This window comes from Mustela nivalis (assembly GCF_964662115.1).
Source record: "Mustela nivalis genome assembly, chromosome: 5".
NCBI classification, from domain to species: domain Eukaryota; kingdom Metazoa; phylum Chordata; class Mammalia; order Carnivora; family Mustelidae; genus Mustela; species Mustela nivalis.
In genome coordinates, this window is record NC_139024.1 from 89,370,450 (window position 1) to 89,390,065 (window position 19,616).

At 50.7% G+C, this 19,616-nt stretch overlaps 2 protein-coding genes and 1 pseudogene across 4 annotated transcripts; 1 reads left to right on the forward strand and 2 right to left on the reverse strand.

The window, feature by feature from the left end:
• Window positions 1-550: 550 nt before the first annotated feature.
• On the reverse strand, window positions 551-9,811 carry GTPBP2 (GTP binding protein 2). 2 transcript variants are annotated; one of them, XM_082733146.1, is made up of 12 exons: window positions 9,790-9,811; window positions 6,468-6,494; window positions 6,003-6,187; window positions 5,337-5,445; window positions 4,956-5,153; window positions 4,482-4,656; window positions 4,102-4,321; window positions 3,567-3,702; window positions 3,372-3,430; window positions 2,636-2,807; window positions 2,052-2,216; window positions 551-1,819 (listed from the first exon to the last, which is right to left on the reverse strand). In XM_082733146.1, the coding sequence occupies exons 3-12, from the start codon at window positions 6,134-6,136 to the stop codon at window positions 1,643-1,645; spliced, it is 1,545 nt and encodes a 514-aa protein (XP_082589272.1). In that variant the 5' UTR covers window positions 6,137-6,187; window positions 6,468-6,494; window positions 9,790-9,811; the 3' UTR covers window positions 551-1,642. The 2 variants fall into 2 exon arrangements, with proteins under 2 accessions (XP_082589272.1, XP_082589273.1); XM_082733147.1 differs by lacking the exon at window positions 9,790-9,811 and adding an exon at window positions 8,202-8,505.
• A 2,052-nt stretch (window positions 9,812-11,863) lies between these two features.
• Window positions 11,864-12,290, reverse strand: LOC309864485 (ubiquitin-like protein FUBI pseudogene; annotated as a pseudogene). The gene has a single exon. The product of its transcript is annotated as a ubiquitin-like protein FUBI pseudogene (transcript).
• Window positions 12,291-14,438: 2,148 nt separating this feature from the next.
• MAD2L1BP (MAD2L1 binding protein) lies at window positions 14,439-18,292 on the forward strand. Its single transcript, XM_082733157.1, has 3 exons — window positions 14,439-14,553; window positions 15,025-15,290; window positions 17,381-18,292. The coding sequence occupies exons 1-3, from the start codon at window positions 14,508-14,510 to the stop codon at window positions 17,891-17,893; spliced, it is 825 nt and encodes a 274-aa protein (XP_082589283.1). The 5' UTR covers window positions 14,439-14,507; the 3' UTR covers window positions 17,894-18,292.
• The last annotated feature ends 1,324 nt before the right edge of the window (window positions 18,293-19,616 follow it).

Genomic DNA, 19,616 nt, shown 5'->3' on the forward strand with positions numbered 1-19,616 from the left:
AGTCCCATAAAACATGACAGTACTCTGAATACAGAAACAGGAAGAAAGGACTAAGGTTTGGCTTGGTGGCCCTCAGAGCTCCAGAAAGCTAGCCAGTTCAGGCTATGCAAACTTCACTTCTCGTGATCTTGCATTGCTAGGGAAAGCACGAGGGCCAGATTACCCGGACTCTAAGATCCATTCTTAAGTAGCTGGCAAGCTAATCTCCAAATCTCTGACACCACGCAGAAGCAGAGTCCTCACCACTGCGACCACAGCTGGGGCCCAACTTCTCAAGGAGGGGGTGGTTACTTACATCAGCTGGAAAAGGAGCAGTTTCACTTTCTAGTCTGCTCATTTGAGAGCTATGCAAATAAGCCAGAACAGCCAGGTCACAGTAGGGGAACACTGATAGAATAGGAGGGAGAGGAAAGAAAGAATGCTCCATGAGATACCAGATGGGTTCTTTCCCCATTCAGGGCTCAGCAGTGTTAGGGTTTCCCTTGTCTAATCCTGAAGAGGAATCTAGCTCTGGAAGCTGAGCCCGTATCTTAAGCATAAGCACAGTATGTTCAATAAAACATTTTTTATTCTGTACAATATATATGCGTGTATTTAAATATATGTGTGTGTGTGTGTGTGTGTATAAATGTACACATATATATATACACAGGTATGCAGAGAAACCTGAACCAACAAATCCCTGAGTCCGGGGAACCCAGGACATTTACAAAGGGAAAGGAGGGAGTCCATGCCCTAAAAGTGTAGGAAATATGGCAACATCTTTCCCTTTCCTCCAGGTTCCCTGCAACAGAGGGAGGACTTATATGGGAGCAGGAACGGGGGGCAAGGGTGGCAGGATGAGGAGCTGTGGGTCAGATCCCCAGTCACTAGTGTGGGAAAGTAAAACACTGATTCAACATCAAAACCAACAAATCACTGCAGAGGAGGGGACAAGACTGATTGACATGCAGCTGACCTTCGGTACGCCAAACCTGAGCTTGGCAGCCCCACGCCTGGGTCAGCATGACAAATAGCACCTGTGGGGCCTATGAAGCAGAGAAATGGGAAATGGCCCTTGAGTGAAGAAGGGAAAGAAGACAAAGCTGAGGAACAGACCTCATGTCTCAGCACAACGTGGGAGCACTGTCCCTATGCCATTTCTTCAGACCCCAGGCCACCAGATGGCCAGGAGCAAATGTCTTTCATCCACAGTCAAGTAGAGATGGGCAACTTACATGGCCTTTAGAAGAGGTATAGAAAAAGGTGTGTTCTCGAGGACCACCCCCAGGTGTTGTGACAATTCCTGAAGTGGAGGGACCGCACCGGCGAATCATGCCCAGTCTAGACAGTGGGGTCAAGGTGGCGCTGGTCAGCTCCCTCCAGTAGACAGGCCACGGGGTTGCCAGGGTCGATGAGCCAACCAGATGGACACACAGCTGATGAGCACTGCCCTGAATTCTCCTGTCTTCTCCCTTAGGACTGCCCCTCCCTGGCCACACCGAACTTGGCACCTCTCCAGAAAGGTGGCAGGGAGCATGGGGCAGAGTACCGGTCTCTCCCTCTCCTATTAACACACAGAGCCGCCAACAGTGGGCAGCATGGCAGATGTCACCTTATATATTGTAGGGACAGCAGTGGAGCTGTGCCCGCCTGGAGGACTTCAGAAGCCCATGTTGGCCTGGGCCTCTCCTGCTGCAATGGCTTGTACATCAGTGACATGGCCGATGCCCTTGGTGACACCCTCCCGGAACAGCAGCTTGGCGCCCACCTTCAGGTACTCTGGGTGTTTCAGGAAGCGGAAACGTACCACTGCCTTCTCCCCTGTCCGCAGCTTGTCCTGCAGCAGATAGGCCATCACTGGTCCTGGACAGGGCCTCCCATCTGGTTCTCTATCAGCCTGGGGTCTCCACCCCCCAGGGGGCCAATCAGGCTTCTACCCACCCAGAGTGAGGCTCTGTCCCCTTTGTGGGATCAGGGAGTTCTCTGGGAGTCTGGGGCCCGGCCTTTCCTTTCTGGAGGCAGAATTCTAACCTTTCCCTGGAAAAACAGCATGGCTGGGGCCCTCTCACCTTGGCATGGATCTTCTCCACCACTGCTGTCTGACGTACATTGCCCACATGTACCGTCACCTGGAAGCCTCGCCGGAACGTGGTGGCATGGAACAGCAGGACTATCTCTGCCTCGAACACTGAGCAGATGGTGGGATTCATCTCGGGGCTCACCATCACCATGCCCTGGGGAGGCATAGCCCCGGGACCAAGGGCAAACCTTGCATTAGTTTCTCTTCCCCCCACCACCATCCCACCCTCTCCAGCTCCTGACCCTCTTCCTCTAGGGCTTTAAACACAAAGACCTCAGAAGCCAATACTCAAAACTCTCCACTTAGAAGCCTTCCTTACTCCTTCCATTTCCTCTAATCCTTCTTTCTAATGCTTAGTGTTTCTAGACTCCTGGACATTCAGGTTGCAAGACAACATTCTGTATTTCAGTATTCTGAGTATTCTAAGCGCTTTTCAGAGTCTACATAACCTGCTTTTTGGGTTAGAGACTGTTCCCTCTGAGTTCCTCTGAAACGTCTTAGGCGCTTCTCAAGCAACCAGTCTCCCAGGCACTCCTCTTTGTGCTCCCTCTCCAACCCATCCTCCCACCTCACCTTTCGAAGAAGTGCGCGGTCAAAGTCCCCGAGGGCCAGCGTAGCAGCCTGACCAGCTCGCAGCACGCGGCAGGCAGAGCGGTTCCGCTGGATGCTGCACACCCGCAGCTCCAGGAAGCGGCCATCGTCCGTGGGGCCCACCACCAGCTGGTCCCCCTCACGGCAAATCCCGCTGCAGCCCAGAAGGCAGGTGGCACGGCATCAGTCCAGCCCTCCCCCCAACCCTCGCCACCTGCTTCTCTTCAAGGGTCACCCAGAACAGTCTTTCCCTCTAAGCAGACTTCCTCCATGGGGGAAAAGAGGGCTGGGGAGGAGGCCCTAGCTCAAGCTTTGGACTCTAACGGCTCACCTAACCTAGGAAGGCCTAGGAAGGCCAGTAGTGATGGCCAAGAGAGACCTAAGGCTTTGACACTAAACACACCCTACGCTTTGAAAAGAGTCTTAAGAGATCTCTCATTTCCCGACGTGGAAATGACATCAAGTGATAACAACTGGGGCTCAAGGCCCACACTTCTCCCCCAGGAGCCTGGAGATTTTGAGTTCACACCAATACTATTTCTTCCCTCTGAGTCAACAGACTAGCTTTCTCCAGCTCTTGTCATGGTGAAAGCCCGATCCAGAAACAAGCACATCGTTTAGATGGGCTCTGTACAACTCCAAGGTCTCCTTAAGGCCATGACTGAGTGTAGGGGTATGTGAGGGCTGAAGGGGATGGGGAGCAAGCAAAGCAACTCACCTGGAAAGTGTCCCTCCAACAACTGTCCCCACCTCTGGTACTGTGTAAATTTCGTCCACCTGCAGCCAAAGGAAATGCGACCAACAGCCAGCCAAATAAGGGCAGGCAAGTCCAAAATCTCTAAATAGGCTCAAGGCTGTCAGGATTAGTCCCTCCCCATTGTCCAACTCACGCCCCGTTCAGGTGGCCAATTACCTGGAACTCCGTCAGCTGCTGCATGAGCTCCTCCTGCTCTTTGCTATTGGTGAGTGGTGGCAAGATATTCAGAAAGACTTTAAGCAGGTCCAGACTCTCTCCAGACACACTGGACAGTGTGAAGATAGGAGTGATACTGTAGATGGAGGCATGGAATGGAAAGATGAGGAAGCTTCTAACAGGAAGCAGAGGCTAGAGTTCCCTGCATGCAATGGGGAGCTTCTGGGGCAGGAGCAGGGACAGCATGCAGGGGTACTTCTCTCCTATCTGCTAACCTTGTCAGGAGCTCTTGAGTCCACTCTCTGTGAGCCAGCCAAGGAATGTGGCTCACGAGGCTCACCCCAGAGCCCAAGGCAGAATGCCTGGCACAACACTCCATCTCCTGGGGCCCGGGCACCAGCAAGCCTCCAGGCTGGCTAGCACAGACTCCCTCCCAAAATCCCACCCTAGAAAACCCACAGAAATGTGCCAGAACTGGTTTGGCCACACAGTGGCCTTCCCTGCGGATCAGGGCTCTGCAGTGAGAGAGGCTCACTTGGGTGACTGGGCAAACTGCTGAGCTGCAGTGACAGCGTCATCCTCAGAGGTGACCAGCATGGGAACCTTGTGGCAGCCAGGCTGTTTGAGGACCCGCTCCAGCTGGCGTACTGTCCTCTCCACTGTGGTCTTGGCACACAGGTCCACCTTGCTGACCACGATGAAGAAGGGCACTTTCAGGGCCAGGGCCAGCCCCAGATGCTCCCTCGTGGTGCCGGCTGCCTCAGAAAAGAGGGGCGGACAGCAAGGGAGAAGGGTGAGAATGTGGGTGGGAGCAGAGGGAACAGGAGAGTTCATCTGTCTCTCAGATTCAAGGATCCTTGGGGTGAGAGAGTCAGCCACCCCCTCCAGCCCCGTCCCTATCCCAGTGCCTCGTACCAATCCCAGTGTTAGCACTGACGAGGAGCAGGGCACAGTCGGGACAGTAGGAGGTGAGGCCGAAGATGGTGGTGTGCAGGTACTTGTGGTGGCCTGCCAGGTCGATGAAGGTGATCATCTTGGAGCTGCTTTCACAGATCTCTTCTGCCGTCCGTGAGTCACTGTAATTCACCACCTGGCCCAGAGCCCAGGGCTCTCAGTGTCCCTGGCCAGCCTCCCCAACCCTTTAAGAGTCGCCAGGACCTAAACCAGTCACTGGGTGACCCTGCCTCCTACCCCTGAGCCCCGAATCTGATTTAATCCAGCTGGTTCCCCATGTGTTTTCTAATGGGACAGAGTTTGTTCACTGCCCTCAGGGTCGTCTTCTACACTACTCCAGAAAGTCTCCGCACTCTGCCCTCGGGCTCTGTCCTTCACCACTACCATCCCATCCTCGGGGTCTGGCCCCACTGGGTCCCGCTGATTGCAAAGCACCTCTCCCTTGCTGTTAAAGCCCAGGATCTCGAAGCTGATGCTGGAGGTTCGGCCAGACTGAATCTCATGCAGGTGACGGAAAAGGTTGAGCCGAGCCCGGCCCCGCCCATTGTCCAGCTCTCCCTGGGTCAGGACTCCAAGCAGAGTTGACTTCCCTGAGTCCACATTGCCCAGGACGGCCACACGGAGGTCTAGGAACTGTGGATGAATTGCGAGAGGTAAGGGCCCCATATCCCTTACATCTCTCCACGGATGGGTAGATTAAGGGCACTGACACTCCTTGGGGACCAAATAATAACCTGGACATGCTCCCAGGTTCCCAGGTCTGGGACCCTCCTGAGGAGCAAGGGCATGAGAGGTCACGGAAGGGTGTACACTCACCTGCTGGTTGTCAGGGACCTTTCGTACCAGCACTTCGGTAATTTTCCGGGGCATGTCGCTGTCATAATCCACTTCTCGCTCCCGGAGAATTGTGATATCTGCCCCGACCCTGTCACAGCAAGGCCACAGCTGCCACATCTCATCTGTACTCTCCCATGCGACCCCCACCCTCCAACCCCACTCTGAACCAAATGGCCTTCCTATACCTCCCAACACCAGACTTCACTTCCTACCATGCTCCAATCTATCACACATCCTTTTAAACAAACAAATCTTAAATCAAAAAAGCCTTGGTCCAGGGGTGCTTGGGTGGCTCAGTGGGTTAAAGCCTCTGCCTTCAGCTCGGGTCATGATCCCAGGGTCCTGGGATCGAGCCCCACATCGGGCTCTCTGCTCAGCGGGGAGCCTGCTTCCCTTCCTCTCTCTCTGCCTGCCTCTCTGCCTACTTGTGATCTCTTTGTCTGTCAAATAAATAAAATATTAAAAAAAAAAAAAAAAAAAAAAGCCTTGGTCCAATACGGAGAAGCCCTCCCCACTTCAGCCCTTTGTCAAAAGAAGTCAGCAGGAGGAAAGGCCCTCCTTGGCCCCTTAGGCCTGAGGTGACTGGGACTCACAGGCCTTCTCCAGAGTTAGGGGAAGAGAACCAAGGGGGAATGGGACACATACTTCTCTGCCATCCGGTGCAGGGTCTTGAGGGACGCCCGCATCTCCTCCTCAGCCAGCCCCACCAGCAGCCCATTGTCCTCTACCCCAATCTGGTAGACGGCCTCTCCACGGCCCTCCTGGAGGCGCCACTTCATCTGTGTCACCAGGTGCTCAAAGCGGTACTGGGATGGATTCACCAGCTTCAGCTTAGGACAGGTGAGATGTCATAAGAAAATTGAGTCAGAGATGTTCCTCCTAAACCCACAGGCTCCCTACCTGTCCTGCTGTAAGGATCAGAACCTTCCCTTCCCACTTAAACTCCCTCATCCCTGGTCTCCTCTAACAGTGAGTCCCCCTCCAAGAAAATGAGGTACAGAGCCTTGACCCTGAGCCATATCCCTATATATCATGGGTTTGGAAGGATCTCAGAAAAAAATCACCCCATACCAGCAAGGACAACCTGCCCCTCCCCAGCCTAAGACTCACTTTATATTCGATGTTTCCATCTTCAGCCTGAAAAGAAACAGAAAGCAGTTATGACGCACAGTCCTGACCAACCTCTACATCCCTCTGATTCCTGCTGAGGCCCAGGCAGCTAACAGCAGGAACCTCAGAGGCACCGGCTCAGACATAAACCCTCTACTCAGTCCCAAAGGACCTCTCTGAAGGAAAGGCTAGTGAGTCACCCACGTGAGCCAGAAACAGAACCCAGTCCTTCCTTTCTTTGATTACTGGTGGTATAGTCTTTCTAGTAGATTAAGATCACCCCTTCCTTCTCCCTGGGGCCTCAAACTGTTGTCCCCAGAAGTCTAGTTTGCCCTGGGTTGCTGAGGTCATTCTTTGCCACTGGTCTGGGAGACACCATTTCCTTCCTGCCCACCCCTCTTAGCTGATGTCACCAAGAGTAAGAAGCTGCAAGAGGTTCTGGACCAGGGCCAAAGGGTGAGGTCAGCACTGGTCACTATAAGCCTGACGAGAAATGAGCCCAGGTAAAATGAGGGGCAGGGCACCAAAGTTGGGGCTGAGATGAAGAGAAGAAACTCGGGAAATGCAACAAAGGGGACAGACTCCATAAACCAGATTCACATGCCTCAGTTGAAAACCCGAATCCACCCACACGACCTTCTCTACATCTTCCCTCCATCAGGTGACCCACCGCTGAAGAAACCTGTTGCCTGAGCCTTCCCCTCTAGGGTGCAACGGGATAAGAGATTTGCTTGTTCTGCCTGTCCTGAATTTTGGCACTCCTCTTCCCTGGCCATTTCTGTCTTTTCATTCCTTCCTGTCATCATTCCATCTCTTCATGGCCCTCTGACTCCCAGGCTCTAACAGGTCTTCACCCATAATCTCTACCTCATAGAATAAAAGGGAGATCTTTTCCCATTAGCAAAGATCCTCCTTTCTATCAACTTGCTAAAGGAGAAGAATTAGGATGGGTGGCTTCAGAAAAGTGGTACAAGGATGATGGTCTAGGCCAATGGTTTTCAAAGCATGATCCCAGGACCAGTAGCATGAGCACTGCCTGGGAACTTGTAAGAAATGCAGAGTGTCAGGCCCACCTCTGACCTACTGCATCAGAAATTCCAGGGGTGAGGCTGCAATCCTGGTGATTCTGAGAAATGCTAAAGTTTGATAACCACCGGCTTAGGCTCTTCCCCTAGGTCCTCCTTTCCTAAGAAAGATGAAATAGCATAGGGATAGATGGGGCGGGAAGCCATCCCCACTTCCTCATAGGACAAAGGGCAAAAGGACTTAAGCCTGTCTGTTTTTATGTGTGCGCATACTACTCAGGGATAGAGACGGAACATATTGCTCTTTTCCCCAGTACTCCCCTCCTCCCCTGTGGAACAAGTTTAAAAAACTCTGCTGCCTCCTCATCCCAGGTGCAGTCTCCCTTCTGTTGCAGCAGAAGGATGAGGCCAGGGCATTCTACTTTGCTCTCTCCAAGGGGATGAACGTGGGATCCCTTTTCCCTACTTCTCCTCCTGGGGTTACTGGATCAGAATGGGGGGATCCTCCCTCCCCACTCTTCCTCCCTGGGGTCCTGACACCAGACAGAAGGTACTCCCTGGGGTCCTGGGACCGGAAGGAAGGGTTCTCCTCTCCCCTCCAATGTTGTGACACCGGAAGGGGGTATCAATTCCCTCTACCCCGCCTCCCTAGAGTCCCGGGACCGGAAAGAGTGGTTTGCTCTCACCCGCCACTTCTCATGGGGCTCACCTCGGGGGGCAGGTACGGAGGGTTGTTGGCTTTGCCCCCTCTGTTCCTTCCGTTCTTCTTTTTCCCCTTTGGGCCCCCGCAGCCGCTGCTGCCGCCGGCCCCCCTAGCCTTAAGGGTTCCGCCCACGGCCGGGCCCCCTCCGGGCCGGCAGCAGCCGCCGAACAGCTCCGATACCCGCGAGTCCATTCGCCGCTGCCGCCAGCCCCCCGCCCGGCCCCTCCCCCCCGCCGCCACAGCCGCCGCCACCGGGGCTACCGCCCCTACAGCCGCCGCCGCCCCTACTGCCACCACCGCGTCCGGCCAGCCAGAGGAGAGCGGGGTGGGGCCCTGCACAGGCCACGCCCCCACCCTGCTCTGGCCCGGGGTCGCGTCAGAAACAGCCGCGGGGCACCACGGGAGATAGAGTCCTCAAGCCTGGGACTTCCCTTAAATGAGCTCTCCGATGCCCTACAACTCCCAGGACGCATTGCAGCTCAAGGTGCCGCGGCGTGGCTTCGAGGCGTAGTCAAGGAGCGCGCCTTTGCGCGCAAAGGCCTAGGGGAGCTGTAGTCCGATTCCCAATCTCCGCGCTGTAAGCGGGTCTGTTTCTAGGGCCTCCTTAGGGGGAAGTTTAGAGCCCCACGGCCTGGAGGTTGGGCAGTCACCCGAGGCGGAGGGCTTACATCAGAATCAAGCTTTGTGGGCGCTCCTTGGTTTGGCTTCTTAGCGAGATGCCAGACAACAGGTTTTGGACCTGAAGAGCTGCAAAATTCACGGCGACTGGTTCCTCCAGCCGGCTGGCTCCGCCCCTGCCTCAGTTTCTTCCCCGACAGCCGGCGTGCCGTCGGGGTGAGTCAGGGCGAATGACAGGGCGGAGGCAGATGGTGGTTAGCCTAATTACAGCTGTTTATTGTTGCGATGATTATGCCACCTTTACCCCGTAGTCACTACCTTATTGCCAGCTGGCACCCTCCGGGGGCTGGTTTGAGCAACCCGAGACACCGCGGTGCCACAGACACGAGGCCCGAACCCATAAACCAGCCTTGCAGCCTCAGGGCTACGAGGATGCTGGTAGAGAGTATTACCCCGCCCCTTTGTTTTGAAGCAGAACCAATCCCAGCCCAACGAGTTTAGTTTTAAAATAGCCCTGTCGGTAGGAGGGGTCTCGTCCCTACTTGGGGCGGGGCTGGGGCTCGGGTTACGTCAGCCACTACTAGGGCTGTGGCTGGGAGAAGTAGCCGGCAATAGAAAGTTGGCCAAAAACCCAAGGGATTACTGACTTTTGACTTTCCTGCCAAGCCATCTCTCTTGCTCTTTAGGGCCCTTGCGGTCGACAAAGAGTAAACTCACGCAGCGACAGAAACCAGTGCACAAGAGAGTGCACAAGAAAGGCAGAGTGGAGAAGCCGCTAGTGTTGCTGGGCTGGGAGTCAGGACGCCAGGGTTCAATTCCTAGCCCCATGGCTGTCTCATGATTCACCATTCACCGTATGTCCACTTCCCCTGTTTCCCAAACATTGAGATGCTCTCACACAGCCAAGAAATAAAACGACCCTTCCCTCCAGACCTCAGTTTTCCTTGGAAAACTAGAAGCAACGACAGTGACCTACCTCTGGTGATCCTTTCAAGGGTTCAGACCTGGTGGAGTCCATGGCTTCCCCCTCAAGACTACAAGGGGGAAGGTGGGTTACTGATCATTTAGTTGCTGTCCACATGGCATAACTCTCCAAAGCCGTGGCAGCAGAAGAACCAAAATCTGCAAAAAGGCTTAGCAGATCCAGCCAATTCTGTGGTCTTCAGTGGTTGAAAGCACACATGACTTCTCTCTTTTCAAACCTGTTCAGTGAAAGGAAGGTAATGCTGCAGAAGTCAACTCCAGCCAGGAAAATTGCTACTTGGAGGCTGGGACTGAGGAATTCAGTAAGAGATGTCAAGAAGGATGGAGGTCAGAAGGGAGAACCAAAACTATTCCCCCAACATTCTCACCACCACTAGCTCTGTGCTCCCTTGATAACCAGGGCCTGCTGCACTCGCCTGATAACACTCATCCTCTCATCTTCTTGGGTCTTTCAATCACCCAACATGCACAGTTTTCACTTTGCTCATCCCAATCCCCTTGTCTCCTAAGTGGAGAACTTCTTTTAAGAGGTGAGAGAGGGGGTGCCTGGGTCGCTCAGTGGGTTAAAGCCTCTGCCTTGAGCTCAAGTCATGATCCCAGGGTATTGGGATCAAGCCCAGCATTGGGCACTCTGCTCAGCAGGGAGCCTGCTTCCTCCTCTCTCTCTACCTGCTTCTCTGCTCTGTCTGTGAAATAAACAAATAAAATCTTAAAAAAAAAAAAAAAAAGGTGAGAGTGGTGACAACCTATTCTGATATCCCATTCTTGAACAACCTAGCTTACCATAGGAATGAAGGCTGGCAGAGGAGTAAACGGAACAAGGATGGCTGTCCAGGAGAAGATCAGAGTCCTGGGATATGGAAGGTAGTAGAAGTGTTTGGTTTCCTGGAGGGGTTGCTTATAAGGTGCTTATGAGGTGTTTGGCTATGGGATTATACACACACACACACACACACACAGAGTTTTTCCTGGTATATAATTAGTCATTTATTCTCTGTGTATAGTACCTTTACATGAGTTTTAAATTCAGGGACATGTGAGTGGCTCAGTTGATTAAGCATCTGCCTTCAACTCAAGTCATGATTTCAGGGTCTGGGATTGAGTCCCAAGTTGGGCTCTTTGCTCAGCAAGTCTCCTGCTTCTCCCTCTGCCTGCCAGTCCCCTTGCTTGTTCTCTCTCTCCCTCCCTCTCAGAAATAAATAAAATCTTTTAAAAATAGAAACATTTAAAAAATAAATTCAAAGTCAGCAATCTTTGCATATACACTTTCTTGGTTTTGTATCATGCCTACGGTAATTCCACTCCTAGATTATGAATTACTCCCCAATATTTTCTCCAAGGAGTTTGGAGGTTTATTTTTATGGTTAGATCTTTAATCTATTCTTTTTTTAATATTTACTTATTTGGGAGAGAGAGAGAGAGATAGAGGGAGCACAAGTGGAGGGGAGGCACAAAGGGAGAGGGAGAATCAGGCTCCCTGCTGAGCAGAGAGCCCTCTGGGCTTGATCCCAGGATCCTGGGATCAGGACATGAGCCAGAGGTAGACGCTTAACCTGAGACACCCCGACACCCCTTTAATCCATTTTTTAAAAAGATTTATTTATTCACTTTAGAGAGAGAGAGAGCGTGAGCATGAGCAAGAGTAGGGGGAAGGACAGAGGGAGAGAGAGAATCCTGAAGCAGACTCCGTGGGCCAGACACAGGGCTTGATCCCAGGACCCTGAGATCATGAGTCGAAACTGAGAAGCAGCTAAACTGACTAAACTGACCGTGCCACCTGGGCGCCCCTAGATCTTTAATTCATTTAGAATTTACCTTTATGTAAGACGTGCAGTAGGATGATTTTTCTTGTAAATAAATAGGGAGGTGTCTCAAGTTACTTGCTTTGAAAGTCACCCTCATCGTATATTAAAATCTATGTATACATGGATCTGTTTCTGGACTCTCTCTTGGTTTTTTTTTTTTTTGTTTGTTTGTTTGTTTGTTTGTTTTTAAGGTTTTTGTTTTTTTTTTTTTTTTCACTGAACTAAGTGGCTATACTGTGGAGAGTTAGGATTACAATGGACTTAAGAGTTGGCATTTTGGCCCTTCTTGCCAAAAGTGGGCACAAACTTGACAAAGCGCCAGTTGTACTGCATCTGCTGCTCGGCTTGGCCTGTCTTCTTCTTTTTCTCCTGTTTGGACACCTTGGGAATCTGCCCTCTTACTTTCTCAGTACAGGCCAGGGAACTGTGGAATTTACCTACAAGCAGGCGGCTGGCTACTTCCAGGGAGGTCAGAGCCTTCACTCCACACTGGCCTATGGTAGCCTCATCCTTCAGGGGCGTGCCTGCCAGGAGCACAATTTGATCTTCTGGAATGATGCCCTCTAGTGAGGCCACATGAGCCTTGCTTGATCTGGACAACTGTCTCCTGGCCGGTCACCTCGAGGGTGTGCAGCTCCTGGGCATGGACAAAGAGCTGCATTTTGGTGACTGAACCATGGGAACCACAGCTGCTGAGTTGAGAAAGAGGAAGAAGTAAGGGTACACAGTCCGCATGTCCTCACCCTGCTGGGTGCCACGTCACTGCTATGGACTCTCTCCTGTTGCTTATTTGTTTGCTTATTCCTGAACCAACACCACAGTATTGTAATCATTGTACTTTTATGGTGTGTTTGGTCTCTGCTCCCTACCTCCTGAGACACACCCCTCTTGGCCTCCATGACTTGACACTTGTCTATTCTTATATCTACCTCTCTAGATACTCCTCAGTCTCCCCCCACAGGATTTTCTTTCTCTGTTCTTCCCCTAAAAATTAGCATCTTCAGGATCCTAGCTCATCTTCATTCTACATGCCCTCCCTGGGTGATCTTACACACTCCTACACCGATGACTCTCCAATACACTTCTATTTCTAATGGTGTTCCTAAATATCTCTTCACTGTCCAATGGAACAGCAAACTCAACCTGTCGAAAACTGAACTTATCTTTTTTCCTTACACACACACCAATAAACCTCGTCTTCCCCTAGTGTTTCCTCCTTCATCGAATGGCACAATTGGCCATAAAGTTGCTAAACTTAAAAAACCTGCTTGTCTTCTTGGTAGTCTTTATCCCTTTTCCTCTTCCTGGGATCAACCACCAAGTCATGCTCATCGGACCGCCTAAAAATCTCTACGGTTCATCGATTTCTTTCCACCCCACTGTGACTACCACAGTTCAGGTCCCTTTCACCCATGCACTTGGGTAACTGCAGTCACTAGCTCTAATTGGTATCCCTGCCTCCTCTCTCATCCTCCCTGTAATGTAATCTCTATACTGCAGGCAGTATAGAGATTAAATTTATAATTTTAATCATGTCGTTCCCTACTTAAAGCTTTCAAAACTTCCCCATCCCCCTATAGGATCAAGTTCAAACTTTTTAACAGTGCTTGAAAAACTTGGCCATGATCTGGATCCTGTTTATCTGCCACAGCCTTAACTCTTTATAATCTGAACTCTTTTCTTTCATTTTAATTTAATTTAATTTAGGGATGCCTGGGTGGTTCAGTCATTAAGCATCTGCCTTCTGCTCAGGTCATATCCCAGGGTCCTGGGACCAAGCCCCACATTGGGCTCCCTGCTCAATAGGAAGCCTGCTTTTCCTTCTCCCACTTCCCCTGCTTGTGTTTACTCTCTTGCTGTGTCTTGCTCTGTCAAACAAATAAATAAATAAAAATCTTCAAAAAAATTTTTTTTAATTTATTTAACAGACAGAGATCACAAGTAGGCAGAGAGGCAGGCAGAGAGAGAGAGGAAGAGAAGCAGGCTTCCTGCTGAGCAGAGAACCTGATGCGGGGCTCAATCCCAGGACCCTGGGATCATGACCTGAGCCGAAGGCAGAGGCTTTAACCCACTGAGCCACCCAGGCGTCCCTTAAAAAAATTTTTTTTTAATTAAATTTATTTATTTAGAGCGTGTGAGTGGGTGAGGAGCAGAGGGAGAGGGAGAGAGAGAATCTCAGGCAGACTCTGGCTACTGAGTGCAGTCCCTAGCAGTCTTAATGTCACAACCCTGAGATGATGACCTGAGCCCAAATCAAGAGTTCTTCACTCAACCGACTGAGCCACCCAGGCGCTCCTGAACTCTTTTCATTCCTTGAATGGAGGATGCTCTTGTCTCTCAAGGTCTCCAGGATAACTAGGCCCTCCTCTTTACTTTTACTCATCCTACAAGTCACACTTTCTCGGATACATTTCCACTGGGACCACCCCTTCTTCCACACCATCTAGGTTAGGGAGCCGGTCCTTCTATACACAGCCCGTGCAAACCCCACGGTATATAATTTATCACACGGTATCGTATTTCTAGGCAGCAAACCGCTTAGGACAGCAACTCCTGCTTGTTTGCCAGAGGCTCCAGCACCTAGGACAGGGCCTGGCACGAAGTAGGTGCACAGTTAACAATGAACGCCGGAGAGAATGGGTGCGTGAGGGCAAGTGTCGCCTGGAAGGCCGACCTCAGCGGCTGAGAGAGTGTGGGTTCCCTGTGGGGGAAGGGCTCGGCGTATCCCTGCGAGAGTGTTCGGAGAGAGCACAGGGATCAAATCCCAACCCCGCCCAGCTTCCACCACTGTGGCCTCGCCGCGCCTCCATTCGTCCCCGCCGAGCCGGAAGTGGAGGCGAGGGCTTCCCATGATACCCCGCGGAGCGCCTATTCAAACTGCAGGGAGAAGAGGGAGGCGGTCGTGATGGCGGCTCCGGAGCCGGAAGTGGTGTGCCCGGCCGCAGTACCCGGTAAGGCCTGGGGTCCCGAGATTGGGGAGCTGCTATCCAGTCTTTTAGCCCACGGCCCATTCTCTGGCCCGTCTTCGTTGACCCATCCCTCTTGGCTCCCCCTCGGCCCCTGTGACTCCATCGCCCCCTGGGTCCTGGATCCCATTGGTTCGTCCCCACTCGGTCTTCCTTTCCGCGGCGTTCTGGACCCCGCGTGATTACACTTAGTGTAAACGAATTTCTCCAGGTCAGGGCCTCCACTTTCTGAGCGGAGCCCTAGCCACAGCGTCCGAAATTTTCTCTTCCCCACCTCCCCATCCCGCCGCCACTTAGATCTTTGGCAGCTGGAGTCGGGAATCTCCCCGCCACCACCCTCAAGGAGTTTTGCGGAGGGAATGTGTCGGGCTGTCCCCTCCCCAGTACAAGGGAATGAGAAGACTGACTTTGGCTTTTAAATTTTTTGTCTCCCTTGTCCCTCGGCGCACCTACCAGATTTGGAATGGTATGAGAAGTCAGAGGAAACCCACGCCCCCCAGATAGAACTACTCGAGACTACGTCTACTCAAGAACCTCCCAACCCTTCGGAGCCCTTTTGTCCCAGAGACTGCATGGTGCCAGTGGTGTTTCCCGGGCCTGTGAGCCAGGAAGGCTGCTGTCGGTTTACTTGTGAACTTCTAAAGCATATCATGTACCAGCGCCAACAACTGCCTCTGCCCTATGAACAGCTTAAGCACTTCTACCGAAAACCTTCTCCCCAGGTAGGCACAACCTTTGGGCAAAAGCTGGTGGGGAGGCTGTGACTGTACATGGTAGGCAGGTGAAAAGGGGTTCTAAGGAATCTTCAGGCCCTGTCAGCCTCAACAGTGGTAAGGAATGTGTTTGAGCCCCATGGCTTTAGTTTCTCTCCACTCTAGTCTTTGATAGTCTGCCCTCCAGGATTTTCTCATTTTTGTTTTCTGAAGCTGCTGTTTTGTTGCATTTGGACTTCATGAACTGACCTTTTAATTTTAATGTCTTTTCTCCCCAGATGTTCATCTCTCTCTCTCTTTTTTTTTTAAGATTTTATTTATTTATTTGATAGAGTACAAACAGGAATGGCAGAGGGAAAGGGAGAAGCAGACTCCCTGCTCAGCAGGGAGCCAGATGTGGGCTCAATCTTAAAACCTTGGAATCATGACCTGAGCCCAAGGGAGATGCTTAACCCACTGAGCCACTTGATCACCCCTCATCTTTGTTTTTAAGTTTTACTTACTGGGGACTTCCTTGACTTTATATTCGAACACTTCTGTAATTTTTTATTTTCTTTTCTTTTCTTTTTTTTTTTTTTTTTTGGCCATCATAGTGTTTGGGTTTTTTTTTTTTAAGATGTTTTATTTATTTATTTGAGACTGAGTCAGGGTGGGGGAGGGGCAGAGGGAGAGGGAGAATCAGATCCCCGCTGAGCAGGGAGCCCAGCATGGGGCTCAGTCCCAGAACTCTGGGATCATGACTTGAGCTGAAGGCAGTCGCTTAACCGACTGAGGCTCACAGGTGCCCTTGCAATCATAGTCTTAAGAGCTCCTTCTAATTTTTTTCACGTTCCTTTTTTATAGTATCCTGTTGTTTCATGTCTATATGATCTTCTCTTACGTGGAGATATTAATTATTGTTTTTTTTTTAAAGATCTTATTTATTTATTTGACAGACAGAGATCACAAGTAGGCGAGGGCCGGGGAGGGGGAAGCAGGCTCCCCACAGAGCAGAGAGCCCGATGCGGGGCTCGATCCTAGGACCCTGGGATTATGACCTGAGCTGAAGGTAGAGGCTTAACCCACTGAGCCACCCAGGTGCCCCTAATTACTTTATGTTTTGAAGTTTTACTCTGTTCTTTTCAGTTTCTTATTTTTTTCTGGATTCCTTTTCCTCTTTGCTTTGGTCTCTGACTTTCATATTAGAGGCTTTTATTCTGTGTCTGGTGAATATGTAAGAAAAAGTCAATGAAAGCTCTGTGTGCATGGCTGGATCTTGTGAGCCATAGACTTCACTCTGAGGATATTGGGTAGGAACCAAGCGGTCTCTTTGGAGGACTCCCAGTACATCAGTATGGGAAGTCTTCTCTCCGGAGAAGACAGGGTGGAGGAAATTGGGAGACGATCTAAGGGTTCTCACGTGGGTTTTCACTCAGTCTTTCTCTGTTCACTCTTCTGTGGTACCTAAATTGCCAATTCCTAAGCCCTTCTGGAATTCTGTGTGTGAATTGTTTTGCTTTTCATAGGGGCTCCCTCTTTTAGCACTTTGTATTCAGCTCCCTTGAATTTTTCCATCTACTTTCTACTTCCATCCTTCTTTCTACTTCCCCAAAATGTGTGGTTGCCTTTGTCTGTTTCCCAGTTCTCTTTGCCCCGGGGAGTTCCTTTTTTTTTCTCCTCTCCCTCCCTTTTTCTCTCATTTAGTAGTATCTTAGATGGGACCACAAATAAGCATGTGTTTAATTTTCCACATTTAACTGGAAGACCAACTCCAGAATCACCTTTATTAAGCTAGATTATCCTCATTTCCTGTTGTCACTCATGGCATAGCAAAATTTGCCACCTGGCATGCCACCAAATCTCCTTGACTATTTTAGTTTCTCATTTCTGGATGTCCTCCTGTTTCACAGTACTGTCTTTACTGTTCTGAGCATGGGAAAAGTATGGTTTTGTACAAAGAAGGCATTTTTCTTTTTAAATATATTGCCCTCTGATAAAAACCTAGTGTCGTGACCATGGAAACCCAGTTCCAGAAGTCTCCTGCATCCCAACAGGGTTCTTCAAAGCACATTAGCTTCCCCCATCTCGTCCTTCCCTTTCACTGGTCTTTGTCCTCACAGGCCGAGGACGCAGTGAAGAAGAAAGCTCGGGCCGCCGCTGAAGTGAGCAGCAGGAAATGCCAACAAGCCCTGGCAGAACTGGAGAGTGTCCTCAGCCACCTAGAGGGTCTCTTTGCCCGGACAATAGTACCCCGTGTGCTTATCCTCCTTGGTGGCAATGCCTTAAATCCCAAGGAGTTCTACGAGCTTGACTTGTCCCGCTTGGCCCCCAACAGCATGGACCAGAGCCTGAGCACTGCGGCTTGTTTGCGGCGTCTCTTCCGAGCCATTTTCATGGCTGATGCCTTCAGTGAGCTACAGGCTCCTCCACTCATGAGCACCATTGTCATGGCACAGGGGCACCGGGACTGTGGAGAAGATTGGTTTCGACCCAAGCTCAACTACCGAGTGCCCACCCGGGGCCACAAACTGACTGTGACTCTGTCCTGTGGCAGACCCTCTATCCCAGCCACAGCCTGGGAGGATTACATTTGGTTCCAGGCACCAGTGACACTTAAAGGCTTCCATGAGTGAATGGGGCTGCTTCTTCATCGTGAACACAATGGCTTTAATTATCTTTCCCCCTATGGCGCCAAGTCACCCATCTCTTGCTTGGAGCTAGAATTGCTTCCTGGTGAGAGGAATGTTCTGTCCTTCCAGCTGCCTGCCTCCCCTCCTCAGACTTCCTGGTGGGCCGATTTTATGGCTGTGGCTGTCATAATTATCACTGAACAACATCTCTTTGAATCAAAGGTTGATTTTCCCAGAAGGTGCTGGGTCAGGCATTTCTGTTCTGATTGGAAGGCAAATATGGGGTCATAGACGGACACTCTTTTGGAAGTGGCCTTTTAATGCTTTTTGCTGTGGCAATTCAGAATTTTTGCTAGGGACATAACTTAAATATAAAAATGAATGGATTTGCATTAAATTATCCTGTAACTCTTGGCTTAAAGATTCTCAGGGTTAAGACTAGAGTATTTTGTCTTTCTCCTTGGCGTCTTATGCTTCAGGGTTTCTAGGATTTTTTTTTTTTTTAACTGATGGTTCTTTCTCTTCATCAACCCTAGGCCCTTCTGGGAAGTGAATGGACTTGGTCGAGGTTCTGTAACACTTTGACGTCAGAGCTGGGACTAGAGTCCTCATCAGTTACCTCCTTGCCTGACCTCCTTTCCTCGCCATGTAGGGGTTTTTGTGATCATTACAGTATATGTGCCAAAGGTCACATAGGGGAAAAGGAGTTGAGAGACTAGACTGAGAAAGGAAACTGAGAGGGCCTTTGCCAAGCTCCAAAGCCCGTGGGAACAGTTTCTGAGCCCAGATGTCCCTTCAGGGGTTCTGCCCAGCGTGTCTCCATTGCAGTGACTGGTGGGTTGCTGGCGGTTCCCGCTGGTAGCACTGTCCTTAGGCATACCCTGCTCTCCTGCCTGCGGCACTTCCTCCACAGCTGTGCCTCTGACTTGGCCGTCCTGATCCTTGCTCTTCTTCGGGCTTGTCCCCATCCTGACTATTATGCACTGATGCGCTTTGTCCCTGAGAACACCTGCTTATGTCTTGGAAACAAATTGAAGACATAGTCCTTACCCTGCTGGTGTTGGAGATAGGTAGGTTGTGTGTATGTGTGTGCGTGTGCATGTTTGTATGTGTAAATGGGGACAGTATAAATATACACTATTTTTTATGTTTTAAGAAGAATGTTTTGTGTTAAGAAAACAGAAAACATGGTTTAAATTTTACACTATGTTTTAAGCACTTTACATACATTATCTCATGTAGCAACCTTCCACAGTATGTGTTGTTCCCATCCTATCGATGAGGCTAGGGGAAATAGAATAATTTGTGGAGGAACCTGGATTCTAACCCAGTCCACCCAGCTCCAGCTCTGGAGGCTGAGTGCTGTGCATAGTGCTGCATGGCCTGTGTGGGTTTTACTCTGAAATAATTAAGCAGATTCACTCTGCCAAAAGTAGTAGCATTGGAAAGCTGCAAGACTCCCTCTCTGGCTTTAGACTGTAGATCCTGAGAGGGAACCTGCTGGTAAGTGGTCAGAAAATCTGGAATCAATGAGAACAGTATAGGTTTGGGTGATTTTTGGTGCTATGGCCACTTGAAGCATATTTTACCAGTTAGAATTTCAGCTGGTTTTTGGTCTGAGGATACTGCCTTATGAAAGAGGAGCAGAGCCATATCTCCCACTTGGCAATGGAATGGACAGGCTGAGGGCTGTAAGGGGAGGGAGAGTTTTGGACAAGGGAGTTAC